The 15,336-nt window shown below is 36.0% G+C and overlaps 1 protein-coding gene across 2 annotated transcripts; it reads right to left on the bottom strand.

The window, feature by feature from the left end:
* Positions 1-228: 228 nt before the first annotated feature.
* On the bottom strand, positions 229-14,546 carry LOC147550943 (myosin-6-like). Of its 2 annotated transcripts, none has more exons than XM_086671021.1 (39): positions 13,826-14,546; positions 13,026-13,154; positions 12,369-12,512; positions 11,952-12,097; positions 11,606-11,765; positions 11,252-11,310; positions 10,973-11,132; positions 10,104-10,253; positions 9,867-10,003; positions 9,581-9,727; positions 9,308-9,409; positions 9,049-9,106; positions 8,863-8,964; positions 8,489-8,526; positions 8,220-8,346; positions 7,931-8,098; positions 7,697-7,828; positions 7,344-7,453; positions 7,189-7,249; positions 6,852-7,029; positions 6,461-6,666; positions 6,215-6,334; positions 5,696-5,794; positions 4,739-4,969; positions 4,458-4,597; positions 4,158-4,275; positions 4,017-4,061; positions 3,824-3,907; positions 3,571-3,741; positions 3,149-3,307; positions 2,863-3,051; positions 2,450-2,584; positions 2,284-2,354; positions 2,095-2,197; positions 1,943-1,999; positions 1,670-1,726; positions 1,465-1,545; positions 1,297-1,379; positions 229-886 (listed from the first exon to the last, which is right to left on the bottom strand). In XM_086671021.1, exons 1-39 carry the CDS (start codon positions 13,826-13,828, stop codon positions 772-774), a joined length of 4,575 nt encoding a protein of 1,524 aa, XP_086527147.1. In that variant the 5' UTR covers positions 13,829-14,546; the 3' UTR covers positions 229-771. The 2 variants fall into 2 exon arrangements, with proteins under 2 accessions (XP_086527147.1, XP_086527146.1); XM_086671020.1 differs by having other exon boundaries at positions 3,149-3,310.
* Between the last annotated feature and the right edge of the window lie 790 nt (positions 14,547-15,336).

The raw sequence follows: 15,336 nt of genomic DNA on the forward strand, positions 1-15,336 counted from the left end.
CATTTGATGCAAGATCTCTATCATGTATGAATGTAGTTTCCCTAATCTCAACAACAGTAAAAACAACATCAAATGAAGTGTCGAGTCAATTAGGTAGGTGTACGATACTAAGTGCGAACAATGTTGTTGACACACCATCTGATACAGGATCATCTTCGTTATGAATTAACAACTTGACCAATAAAAAAGAACATGCAAAATGGGATCAAAAGAAAATAACATCAGAACTTGAAGGATATGAGTGTGTACATAAATCAAAAGAAGGAAAGAATTCCCCTACCAATAAATATTTGTTCATATAATTGTGTTTGCTGTACATCATATTGAAAATTTGGAAAAAGGGTTTAGGGTTTAAGGAATAGCTTCCTTCCCTCTTACCCACAACATTAAAATTTTCAAAATATTGTACTGCCTCCTCCTATATAAACCTCCTCCCTCTTCTACAAAGAATATCCCCCCAAAAATAAAGAGAAGAAAATAAAAAAGAAGCCAAGCAATCTATGGGAGGGAATCAGATTCCAACCCCAGCCCTCCTTTTAACTATCTGATTAAGCATTCTAAGAATTTTTACAGAACTAAATTTAACAGCCATGGACATGGATGTATTGATGATACGAATGCGGAGAAGATATATTTGGGAGAGAAAAAACGGGGAGTTGATTTCTTTACATCACCTGATATTGACCCGAAAAATTTGGGACTTGTTCCTGAACTCCGTATGAAATGTCGGAAGTTGATTTTCTGAGTAGAATGCTTTGGGTTTCAATTGTCTCACTCATGTAGAAATTGGAAGTATATATTCTCGAGGAGTTCTTGTGCAGGTTTAACGTCTGTGAACTCCTTCTCTTGCAATGAATTTGACATGTCGTCGACTGAGAATGGAATGCTGCATAAAAAAACACTTGTGAGGGTTAGGAGAGATTTCTACATGGGAAATTTTCAGTTACACCTAGAAACCGAACCAAACAGGATACGACTTGCCTTTGGTTCCTCATATATTAGTAACAGTATCAAAAATCAGTGTCAAGTGAAACTAGTTACACCTAGGAACCGAACTGAACTGAACTGAACTGACATCACTGACCTAGTTCAACAAAGAGAGATTTTCGAGCTCGCATTTTCCTATTACTTGTACAACTTTTGGCTATAGAGAACTAAAAATTTAAGAATAGGAATGAAGTCGAGTTGAAACAGAAACCACTATACGCATTTTGAACTAATGCCTGAAACATTACGAATATGAAGAACCAACTCAATTAATTAGATTCTGAGCAAGAAATAAAACGTTTTACCTACCTAGAATTGTCATCTAATAGAAAAGAGTTGCTTTCAGCATCGTTGGAGTCCTCAGTCATTAGTACCCTCATGCTGGAAATGACCTGTTAAAGAAGAATAAAATGGATGAGACGGGAACTTGTACCAGTATGAAGAGAGAGGCTGAGAAAACGAGCGACCAAAACTCACTTCTTGCGATACACTCCGAGTGTTGTAGTTGTCATCCCAATAAAGCGTACATATTCTGTATAGCTGTTGGACGCTCAAGATCTGAAAACAAATCAGACCAATCCAGAGTGTCAATAAACAAGAGAATATCAAACTTAATATCAGTGTATGTATATATATATATATATATATATAAGAGAGAGAGAGAGAGAGAGAGAGAAGTTACAGGGCATAGGTCATTCGTGATTTCGTCATACGATATTCTCGACTTTTGGTGTATAACCTGCGTACCAATTAACCACCCAACACGAGTCAAAATACACAATGTTACCAGAAGAACAAGTTTTCAATTTAAGAAATTTAAAGGCGCATAGTCATGGAAACCTTGAAATTACTGCTTGAGATATCAATATCAGCCAATATAAAGCAAGAAAAAATCACACGTTTTTTGGGTAAGAATGAAGTCAAACTGCTTTTGAAAATAATGGGACTAACTTACCAAGAATCCAACAGCTTGTCTTATGTGCTTAAGTTCATCCCAAGAAGACCCAGCATACTGCAAGCACAAGGAGTCTCAGACAAAAGAAATGGAATCTCCATTCAGAATAAAATAGCTTTGATGAATTAATAAGGAACTAGAAAGAGAAGTACCTCCTCTTTTGCTTTGGCACCACACCATAATTCTAGTTCAGCCAACCCAGCTTTTACATATTCTCCATTGCTGAAAGTACAACACTCTCGGCGGAGGAGAAGACTGCAATAGCATCAAACAGCAATTTTTTAAGGCAAATAGAGAAACCAAACAAGGAACTCTCTCGAAACAAATTCAAACAGGTTTACCTGTTAAACAATTGAACATTGATATATGAGAAAATTTGGGTAAAGATCTTCTGAACAAGAACTGGAGGAACCTGAAAAAAAAAAAAACAAGATAAGTCTAACCATAAGCTAGAGGCCTGATCTAACCTCATCAAAGTTACCGAGGACGAGAAGAAAACTCCCGTACAAAATTTTGTTGCAAAGTTGTGAGGAGCGTATTCAGGCTGTTAATAATGTTCTGCCAATGACTAGTTGGAGGAGCAGCGTTACCAAATGACCGACCAGATGCTCGCAATACAATCCCTCTCAATGTCCTTGGTGCCTAAGATTTCAGAAAACTCGATTTAGATAACTATTCTTTAAAATAGAAAAAAATCACAAAGTTGTCTTCTTTTAATCAGAACAGCTGTTCATTTCATGTATATTCTTCACTTCCACCTCATCATTTGAAATCATATAACTTGTTAGAAAGAATCTTCGAGAGAGAACTGTACTAGTACACTGACAATCCCATAGATATAAATATGCATGGCCAGCACATCGAAAGTTTTCTCAAACCCACTTTAAAAACGAGAAATAGAAGATACAACTTCATTGTACCTGAATACACGAGGAGAGCATTGATGTCAATTCCTTCTTCAAGTTGTCTCGTACGATCCCATATATCTTCTCAACATATGCCGAAAGCTGCTGTTTAAAAAGCAATGCTGGATATTTCGCTTCAACTTGGCGTACAATATCCAAACTATTAACGACGATGTTGGCAGAAGAAGCAGATGAACGGAATCCCTAATATGGTCGACAAAGTATCAATCGAAAGGAAAAATAATTAACAAAAGGCTGCTGAAAATAAATAAACAAGCAAAGAAGAGAACGATATGATTACCTGGGTCATTCTGCCAAACAATGATGTTGTGGGGGTGGGTGGCTTCTTCATTGAGGCTGAACCAACTGAACCTGTGGTCTTTAGACTCTTCTGTAGCAAGAAAAATAGTGTAGAGGTGTTCGAAAGCCAATAAGCCATGTGATCGTTGTCTTCCTGATTCTGCTAAGAGAACACATACTCAAGTTTAAGACATAAGTGTGCTGTCATAGAAAAAAGTTTCCTTGGTAACTATAATGTACATAAATTTTAACATGATTCAAGAGACAATACTCAAAGGAAAATTCCTTGAAATGTTAACAATGATTTTGCCCATCTTAAACATCCGAATTCAAGAGACTATCCTTCTCCTAAGGAACTAATTAATATAATTCCTTATGTCGAAACTCAAAAGACTGATTATTTTACTACGAGTGCCCAGTTACCTCAATTGCAGAACCAATCATTTGAATGAGACGATCAAAGACACTAGTCCTTTCAGCTTCAAATGATTTCCAGTGAAGAAGACATTTGTATATTGTGAATGCTGCAACTGGCTTTCCTTGGCTGAAACCAATATTTTGCACCACGCATTTAATTAGAGCATCCACACTCTCCTGCATCAAGCAATTATCACATAAAAAACGGGAACCAAGTAATAGTATTGATGTTCAATAGTTCAGCTCAACTTCTTCTTACATGCTGTCTCTCAATTTGGGATCTCCTTAACTTGTGGTCAGCCTCACTTCCAAACCTTCCAGAAGGTGTTGCACTCAGCGGCTCCTACAGAAACGAATTTCTCGTGATTAAACGCAATGAATATCATTCAATAAGAAAACAAAATTAAACTAGATAAATAGTTAATAAATTGAGTGTGATTGCTATGAATTACAGTTCTTTTTGACTCGTCAGAGTCATGATGGCCATTCTCCAAATTCTGTAGAAATCATATAAATAAACTATTATCAGCTGAGCACGCATCAAAATAATAAATTAGATTTTAAAAAAATGCGGTTTCAGGTAAAATAAGAACCTTAGATGACTGAGTCGATAGATGTTCTGACATTTTCTTCACAGGAGTTGAATTGGACAAAGATTGCTGTCGGAGAACTTGATTCTCAAATTCCACGTCGGAGAGCTTTTCTTGGAGACTACAACATTACCAATATTACTTCAAATGTACCAATAAATAAAACAACTAATAGACCTGAAAGAGCAAAGCTAACCACGGGATCTTATAAACTTTAAGTAAACAAAACCAGCCTCTAATAATTTCAATATCTGACTTGGAGCTCAGTTAAGTGCACAAAAGTAGTTTGGACATTAAACCCACCTTTGGGTAGCAGTCTTCAACTGAATTATCATTGTTTCTGCATCCAAGGCCTGCTTCAACCTTTCTTCAGAAAGTTTGTTTGTTTCTTCGTATTTTTGCTCTGTGTCGTCAATTTTCTGTTCTAATGAACTTACCAAAGCCTGCAAACAGATGCAAGTAAGATGGGCATACAATAAAAGTAGCTGTTATTCACCCCACTCCCCCACCACAATGAAATTGTGACAACCAGAAGAAGGTAGCATCCGCAAGAAAATCTGGGTATTATTCTGTTACAGAATTACCTTTAGTTTATCATTTTCTTCAGTGAGCTTATTCAACATTTCATGGTCAATGACAGAGACCTCCTGTATGACAGGAATCTCTTGCACAACAGGTACTTGCTGTGCTGCCACTTTAGCAGCCTCGAGTTCCTTCATCAAGTTTTCTTTAGTTTCTTTGAATTCAACTTGCATTTCTTTCAAAGCGCACTGTAGCTTTGTATTTTCTTGTGTCTTGGCTTCTTCTAAGTCAGCCTACAATGTTGAAAGCAACATACAACAAAGAGAAGGATGTAATTATTAACAAATACTAGTTCTGAAAGCACAACTGTTAGAAACACGAGGGACATTGTAAACAGGAATACAAGTCTAAAAATAACCAGAGTACCAGACTCATATTTACACAGATCTATCCCCTCCCCCACCCTATGCAGCTTGGGTTGTAAACCCATATTTTTCAATCCTACTTGATCTCAAAGCAGTGGAGAGATAAGTAACAATATCATATAATATGACAAGAATATATGGCATTACAAGGTGGAGTTGTGTCGACTCATTCACCAGTATATCCCTCATTTTCAGAAAAAAAAAACACTCGAGAAATTAAAAGTGACCATGAAAGAAAATAAACTCTATTTAACGGTCTGCAAATGGATTTTAAAATCAAAGACTCAGCCAAAAATGGAATTCACTGAGCCTATTGCATATTGCGCTTTCCACCAATTTAAATGACCTCAGAGCTCACTATAGAGTATACCCTAGACTATTAGGATAATGATAACTCAAAGATTCAAAATAACTCGTTAAGATAACTCTAGAATGGAGGAAACGGCAAAGGAATTGAATTAAAGATGTTAATGCTCAACTTAATGTATTTGGTTTGTGGCAAGTTACAATATGCACCATTTTTGTATTTTATAAGTTAGGGTACTGCTCTCTAAGACCTGCTGATAAAAGAAAGCCGATCATAAAAATTATTACCCTCATCCTTTTCTCCAGCTGTAATCGCCATGTAAGTTCTTCAACTTGCTTTTCCAGCTTATTTTTTGCTTCCTGGAGCGCACCAGTTTCTTTTGCAGCCTAAATATAGATAAAATAATCAGTTTTGAAGTGCCACCACAAATTAAAAGCATAAAATCCCACCACCCCGACGAATGCATCCTTTTATAACTTCGCATTTATCATGTAAAAATAGTACATGTTCGCACCTAAGCATAGTACATAAGGACACTAGGCAAAACTTCGCTGATGTCCAGGAAGAAATAGGTTAAACTGACTAAAACTAGCAAGTTAACTAGTTACTACTGCCCGTTGCAGGAGTTTGTCAACTATCTCGAGGTCAAGCCTTACTATTTTTCTATTAGGGAAAAATGCACTAGCAACCACAGTTCGACCTATCACAAAAGACCAATCATTATTCAGTCAACTCTCAACTAGTTCTCATCCTAATAGCGTAGAAAGTACGAACAAAAAAATAATCAAAATGCATAGAAATATTACCATTTTAAGTTTTCTCAGTTCCTTCCGGGCAACTTTTCCTCTCCAGGCACACTGTGTGGTAATTGCTGCCTTCTTCATCCTCTTATAATGTAAGCGGGCTAAGTATTTGCGGCATTGACTCTGGAGTAAGCAACAAAATTATTCAGTCTCAGCAACAATGACCAAACATAAAAATATAACTAGATCAAAGCTGCAGATACTTCTGAACAGCCGCCACAACAACCATGTGTTTGATATAAAAATTACCTGAATAATAATTGCTGCTTTTCTCTGCCGTCTGAGACGAAGTTCACTGCGAGCAGTCATACCTCGGATACCTGTTTGAATAGAAACAGCTGAAAAGTGCAATTTCCTATAAGCTCTCCTTGAAAGATGCATGCGGAGATTCCTCTGGATCTTCAAACAGGCAGCTAGTCTTCTCATGCTTTCGTAAACTTGCCGAGCAATTTGTCCTGTAATAAGAACAAGAAACCTCATAACTAGCTAGAATATAGTCATTAGTCATTACTATTATACAGAACTGAGCATCGAGCTAAGTTGGGAGTACAACATAAATAATAACAGAAAAGACTCGTTGAAACATTATATCATACTAGTAGTTTCTATTTCCTCGGCAAGTTATAGTAGCAATATTTACCTCTACACACAGCTTGAATTTGAATAGCGGATTGCTTTAGAGAGACAAAGGTCCTACGAGCCAGGTAAGAACGAACTTTTCTTTGAATAATACTAGCAGATCTTCCTAGCACCTCAGTCCTCTTAGAGTCGAGTTCTGCCATCTGACCGGCCCTAAGGAAAACTTTCGTCTTACCTATCTGTGAAATTTCAATTGGAACCATTAAAAGCTGTTATAAAGCTTGTACAGGTTACATAAGCATTAAGGATGAGTGAATCGCGAAACAGTATGCACCAGGCTACAAATAGACACATACGTAGTCTGAGAACCAACATCTCAATATCTTATTGAGTTATACCTGATAGCCATTAAGCTGCGACTTTTCTAGAAGCCTCCTGGAAGCCTTTACCTCGTCACAGCTACAAAAGACCAAACTAGTCAACGCCTTGAGAAAACGAAATAGAAAACCAAAAGATGGCATTCCATATGTTATGGAAGAGAATAACATTGTACCTCCCATCCAGAACTTCAGGTGCAAGGATGGCAAAACGGTCAATAAATTCAGAAAATGTTCTTCTTGTAGGATACCCCGCACAACTTATCCTAATTGCCTCCATAACTCCCTGATTTAGAAGGATAATTAGTGCAACTAATAGCCAGCTAAGATCAATAAGAACACAGAAAATACGTTCCTTCCTGACAGTCCTTAATACCGAAGTCAAAGTTAAGTACTTCAGTTTATTCTCTGAAATTGTTCCCTTTTTGTATATTACCGTCCTCTCAATACGTTCATTCAAATTTCCAAAGAAAAAAACACTGTAAATTAGTGACAAGGCTACTGAAAGAGTGAAAAAGAAACTTCTTACCCCGCAACGAAGCTGTTGAAGAACATTGCTGTTCTCAAATATTGCTGGCTTAAGAAGGTTATTTGGCTTTACACAGCGAATGTAGTGCGGCTCAGTAGAGCTTAATGTCTCAAGCAAGGATTGCAATTGTTGCTGAATTGAAACATGAGAAAGGGTTCATATCTCAGACCAGTGAAAGGAGAGAAGTCGTCTAAAAATCAAATCAAGAAAATCAACACGCAAACAACTGCATACTTTAAATCGCGATCCAATTGATGAGAATTTTGATTTTGATGATTCATCGGATTGCGGGGGAAACAAACTAGACACGAAAGTGCATTCTGAAGCAGACAAAAGTGCTTGATGCTCAGCGACAACATAATCTTTGTTCTTGTCCAAGAACAACTGTGTTTGATATGTAACCTGAAATGTTGTAAGAGGAGGGAACTTTTAGGATACTGAAAGGCATTGGCACCAGTGACAACGGAAATAAACTACTGCCGTGTAACTATACAAATTACAACCGACATGTAGTGATACTTACATCTCCTGCGTAGTGAGAAATGGTGAAGTCAGTTGGAGACAGTTTTGGCTTGCTGAACCGTTTGTGAGTTTTAAACGTCTGGTATAGCTTTTGAGCAAATGTTTCGTGCGTTGATCTTGGAAACATACTACAATAATAGAAAAATTAAATAAGACTTCATTTTTTAACATCGCATACAATCAAAAGTCAAAACTCGAACTAGAAATTACGGCGGACAAATTGCAGATCACCATTAACATTAACTCTTATAAGGTTGCATCCATACATACCAAGCCTCGTCTAGAAGAGCAATGACACCACCAGGTTTCTGAAGGCCACAAAATGATTTATCAGAATGACAATACTTTAATGAATCAATAGACATAAAAACAAGTTGATACCAAATCACTAACAGGTATTGTCATGGAAAGACAACCAAATAAAGTTCAAATTATCGAATAACTTAATAAATAATGAGCTAATGTCTCTATGTTAAAGAAATAACCTAAAGGTGGAAAACTTTTGTTTCGAGAAGGGAGGATATCTAGATTTCCTCCCTACTTACAAGATGTACAAGTGACTCTTTCACCACAAATTAGAAGTAAGAAACAAAAGAAACATACAACAAAGTTTATGAAGTTCAAAAAAGGAGAAGCATATGAACCTTTTCAATGAGATCTAATACATCTTGATTGTCAATGAACTCTATGTAACTCCAATCAATTTCTTCTCTTGTATATTCTTCTTGCTCCATTTTGAAGACATGCTATACAATAAAACATTTTACATATAAAAAATTATGTAAATTAGGTCATCTTATATTAACAAACTCCAAGAAGATGACATGCACCTGATTGAAATGTTGTTGTAGTTTCTCATTTGTCAAGTTGATGCAGAATTGCTCAAAACTGCATCCAAAAAGTCAATGTAGAGAACCAAAATCAAACGTTAATAGTTTCAGAGGCTCATCCCCATGACAAGTAGGCATGTGACTTCAACAGCCTAAGTACATATATGCCCTTCCATCACAAAACAGGGTTTTCATGCAGTTTACTGCAAGGAATTAACCTCTGTAAATGATGAAAACGGAAAGCGTACCGGTTAAGCACCTGTTTGTCTTGAAACTCTCAAATCCATAGATATCCAGCACACCAATAAGGAGCTTCGAATCAGGATCTTGACCAATTGAACTATTGATCTTAGTCACAAGCCTGCGAGAGATCGTTGCTTAAAACATGATTCTAGGAAAGAATTATCACTCAAATTCACACAGTTTCTCTCAATCAATATATTCATTCAAATTTTCAAAAAAAAAGTCACATATTTTCTTTAAGTCACATATTTTCTTTCTTAAAAGTTTGTCGCACAATAACACAACTTACCAATCAAATAACCTTGAGTACACAATTTTTGCTAAAGCATCTCTACTAACAAAAGCAGACTCCGGATCAAGCCATTTTGTTATGGTCTCATCACGAGTTACAATCACACGCTTGCATAGTGAATCCTCAAGAGCCTCCACATCACACCTGCACAGAACTTGCACCCAATTAAGATTTGCTACTTGTGCATTCAGAGATTTCGATCCATGCAATACATTATATATTGATTACATTATAAAAGTGAAACTACGAAACTGTACATAAGCAACTATGAAGTAAATCTTACTTGAAAAGGTCAGCAGCAGTTCTTAGATGAAACCGAGATTTCTCATCTTTAGGCTCAGAGGAATCCATTTCCTCCCCTTTCGCAAATTCGACATTGCCTAGATGGAGAATTGCAGCCACAACTCTAAAAATTGCATCCTGGAAACTCAGGAAAAGATAGAAAATACAGTTTAACGCAAAATCTTGAAGCCCGGTAGAAAATAATTTAGTTACGAAAATAAACTCTTCGTAGCACAACCTGCTCTTCCTCACTGATTCCAACAACACTCATTGCCTTTCTGGTGGCAAGGTACTCCTTCGGATCATCTATTCCATCCAATTCGTAGCAATTTGATTGGTTCAGGTAATGAAAAGTTCTCGGATTTCCCAATTTGTACTTCTCCACATCCTAATATAACGAGAAAAAGAGGACACACAGAAAGGGTGAAGCAAGTCAGATCCTTCCTTCAAAGAAACTTTACATATTTCACTAAAGTTGCAACATCCAACTACTTGAGCCAGCAACATGAATCATGTAAAATTATTTGATTGTCGTTTAAATAGAACTACATATAGCACTCATGGCAGACATGCATAAACCAGAACAATTCAAGAGTATTAGTTAGTGAATATAGGTCATACATCTAAACAGAATCACGATGTCAAAATAGTAACACGGTTTGAGGATATATAACGGTGTTCTCTTTAAAATCTAACGAAACACGACAAAAAGTTGCCCATATTACCAAAAAAAAATTCAATATCCAAAAGAAAATGAACGGTCTCTCCATCGCATACTTAAAGTCGTTTAGCACATTCCAATAAATACATAGTTTTCTGTGATAATGTTCTGATATCAGGTTGAAGTAATACCTCAGCTAGTCAATCATGCACATATCTTAGGTGTGCAACCATATTTTATTACCATATAAACACGGTCAAACACTGACCTTAATAACAAGGAAAGTGCTACATTGTATTCATAAATACGACAGTTTTATTTTATATATATATATATATATATATATATATATATATCTATATATCTAATGTATTTAGTATGAGATGCATATCTTCCAATGTCTTCATAAAGCACAATCATAAAAGACAAAAAGGAAAACGAGTTACCTCTGGTGGTGCGGAGCAAAGCATGTAAAAGCAATGGTAATTTCTCTCAGGATCGGACACTTGACAAACACGAGATCTTTCTAATAAATAAGTTCTGATGGCAGCTCCTGATATTCTCCCCCTATCATCAAATTGCAGTTCAACAAACTTGCCAAAGCGACTGCAAAAGATATGGACAGAGTCAAGACAGGCGAGAGATAATTGATATTTACAAAGTACAAACAAAAGCAAATAAAGTCCAAAAATAGTAGAAAACGCTTCTGTTTGTAGCTTTTGCACCTTGAGTTATTGTTCCGGACAGTTTTTGCATTACCAAATGCCTCGAGAACGGGATTTGACTGCAAAAAAGTGATACGAGAATGACAAAATTTGAGAAGCAACCGTGTTAATAGAAATAATACTATTGAATTATTGATATGGAAGGATCCAATCCAATTATAACCAGCCAAATATAAGATTTCTTTTGAATAATGTACACCAAGTTACAATCCACATCCGCAGGCAGAATAGAACTAACAGTTATCCCTGTAGTATTTGAATATCTGAGACTATACAGTTCCTTTAATTCATTCATTAGAAGTTCCAAAAAGAAGTATTTACTTCAACAGGCATAACAAAGCTAAACATCCCTACCTCTAGTACTTGCTGCTCCACTGTACGCTGCCCTTCAACAGCGGCTCTTCCACCCATGTAAGCAAGATAACGCATAAGCATTTTTGTACTTTCTGTTTTACCTGCTCCACTCTCTCCACTTACCAGAATTGATTGACTTATCCCCTCATTGATCATTAGTCTGTGACCACAGTAGTAATGTATTAATCACTCACAGATATACCTATCTAGCTACTCACATAGTCTAATTGGGTCAACATGGGATGTACATAAATTTATTAGGCAAGCAGAATAGTGTTTGCATGCACTATTAATATGGTGCATATGAACAGTTCATCTGAGAGGAAGAATATTAGAAGAGTTCTACCTGTATGCAGCATCAGCAACAGCAAAAGGATGCGGACTCAGCTCACCAAAGGCCGCCCCTTTATATTGTCCCATCATGTGGTTATCATATAGATGAGGTAGCCTTCTAAAAGGGTTCACAGCAATCAATATACTACCTGTATAAGTCTGGAGGAACCACGGGGTGAGTCGGATACTCTTTTACCATGGATAAATAGGTACATTGGATTCTTTATATGAAGTTGATTGCAAATCGTAAAACAACATAAATTAATCCAGATAAATAAATCTACTCCACTAAAAACTAAAGTTCAATTAGTTCAGTAGACAGATAGTGAGGTATATGCGTATAATTCTCTCCAGATTAAAATGTGAACACCACATCTGGTGGGCAACTGAAGTGAAAGGTACTCAAAACAGCCCTAGATTCAATACTTACATAAATTTCGTTGATATCATATCTAGATCTTATGTTCTGCAAAACACCGGGCTCGTGCAAATATGCCAACTTTGTCATGTCATCCACACCACAAGAGGGAGCATCGGCATCTTTTGGATAGACACTGGAAACGCTTGTAACAACCTATCATGAAAATAAGACCACATTTATCAAGAAGTGTTATACCAGTCATTTCAAGTGAAACAGGGACCAGCAACTATCTTCCAACTGAATTTTTATATGGACGTAAAAACTTGCTACATTGTGAAGTGGAAAAAGATGGCATTATCTGAATAGAACAAATAAGAAACCAGGATATTGGTCGCAAATACAATAACAAAGACAGCGAAAGGAAAATGTGAACAACAGTAATATAGCTAACAAACGCTCGGACCAGGATACCCAAAGAAAGAAAAAGGCAGAAAATATGCATTACTCATTCTTTATCCAGATAGAGTACAGAGGGAAATACATAGAAACAACATGTAGTCGTGAAAAGAAAATCAGAAGAAAAAAAAACACTAATAGCCAACGTCACTCAAGAGAATCTCTAGTTCATTAGAAACAAATATAAAATGGGAACATTGATAAGTTCAAGCTTGCAAAGAAGAAAAGAATGAAAAGACTTTGATGTCTATAATTACAAAAAGCACTTACTGTTTTCCCAGATGTGCAGTTGATCCTTACTTCTTCACCGTTAACCTCCATGACTTCTCCATCTATCCAGGCCTCATCGGGATCTTCCGCCCAAACTTGAGACCCTACCAATATATTGACGGGAGCAGCCTGGGAAGAAACCGATAGGCGATTAACTGGTTACAAATTATTTATATAGACAAAAGATTTCCATCTTGCACAACACTGAAGCATACAAATGAAATAGAAGTAACCACGCCGACCGTCCAGCCAATGAAGAACAGAGAACTACGGTAAGTACCCATTGGGTACATAGAATACACATAACCTAGATAAGAAAAATTAAGGAACGACTTCTACCCAATCTCGTACAAGAAATGACGATGGAGTCGAAACAAAAAAGAAAAAACGAATTCAACTAAGTAATCAGTGTGGCAGACCAAGCAATGGGTAGCCATAGATATGTAAGTTTGTAAAATGAAGCCAAATTTAAATAATCCATGGAAAATTTATGGCTTTGGCAACTCCACAACTATACAACAGCTGAACCAAAATTTCATCTTTAAACAGGAGCAGCTGAATGCATATCAATATCATATTCTAAGACCTAAAACTATAAAAAGATATCAACTTTATAACTTTCTGCTACAACTCTGAGCTCCTCGGGGAAAAAAATATAACATTTCCATTTCGTTTTAAACACAGATCCACAGATAAGCATTACAAAACCATAAAAATATCATTTCTTTTCAAAAACAAATCAAACCCTAATCAAATATAATACATTAAGAAGAACCCAAATCATGAAAAGAAAATAATACCATTTTTTAAGGACTTTATCAGATCGGAATTTGTAATTGATTGGCTTCTTCTGGATTTAATCCTCCCCAATTGCTTCTTGTCAATAAAACGCTTGATAGACCCTTCAAATGAAATGCCCTAGGATCAATATTTTTTATCCCCCTCTCCTCTTTGCCCTAGCCCCTAAATTTATATTTCTGTATCTTTCTATAGAAAGTATTACCTATTAAGTAATCTAATTTGGTATCTAATCAATAAAAAATGTAATGTAGTAAACTAGGGTTTGTATATATTCTCTGTAAATTAGGTTGAGGAAGAAGGGTTTTTAATATCGGCGGCGGTGAGAGGTGGCCGGATATCAAGAGTTGGAAGGTGATTGTGGTTTTCACCAACTGAACCAAACCCGAATAAACCTTCCCTCAACCCGAACGCGTTAAAAAACGGACCCGTTCGTTTGAGGAAGAAGATAACCCCTTCTTCCCTGTAAAACCTCTCTCTGTTTCTTTCTCTCTCTCTCTATCTTCTCTTCGGTTTCAACTTTCTCTCTCTAAAACTCAACCTCTTTACCTTTGCTTCATATTCGAAACTCACTCGTTAATCAACATTAATTAGTTTTTCTTGTTAAGTAATCTAACATTAATTAGTTTATTTCCGTACATAGTTGCTCGGTATGACCCGTACCCGCTAAAATACAACCCGTATTATATTAACCTCTCCATAATCCATATGTTTGTGTTTGATCTTGTTGGAACTCAAATCGAAAAAAATAAAATAAATGACCAGTATTATAGTATGATCTTATTTCACAATAATTTGATACAAAAGATTTTGTTAATTTTGTAGTTTGATGTTTTTAATTTGAAACAAAAAAGTTATTGATACATCACGATTACATTTTAAATTTAGGGTGGCTCAGAAAATTATACGTGGAGAGAGACAGAAACGTAATGTGTAATATCACAGTATAAGTATAACACTATATATTCGAAAATAATTTAATGGGAAAAAATTGTTTGAATCTTAATTTCAATGTTTAAATTTAAATGTAATTGAAAACATTTTGATGACCTATTTAAATAATTCAATTGCAATCTACAAACACCAATCATTTAAATGAATACTAAAAAAATCATTTAAATGATATTTAGTGATAACTATAAGTTTATGGTTAAAGCGACAATAACCTGAACAAATTCACATACCCATCATAACAAATTAGTATATATCTTTCTAGTCCTTTAGAAAAAATATCTTTCTAGTTTTTATCATCAGTATCTGTTGAAGCATTGTATAATTATGAGAAAAAAAATTTTAATTAGGATTAATCTCAGTCAAAAGATAGTATCTAAAACTTGATATGTATATAGGATGCTCGGTGCTCCTATCGGCATTTGACCAGATGGCTCCTGGCGAGTGATTAGTTTGATTGTAACCAATGAATATTGCCTGAGCACTCTCCCAACACCCCTTTCCATGTCGAAAACGGGTCCCGTTAAAAAAGGAGCATCGACAGACTACCATTGTTAACTTT

This window comes from Eschscholzia californica, unplaced genomic scaffold (genome assembly GCF_041429995.1).
Source record: "Eschscholzia californica isolate CP2 unplaced genomic scaffold, dmEscCali1.0.p SCAF_3, whole genome shotgun sequence".
Taxonomy (NCBI): Eukaryota; Viridiplantae; Streptophyta; class Magnoliopsida; order Ranunculales; family Papaveraceae; genus Eschscholzia; species Eschscholzia californica.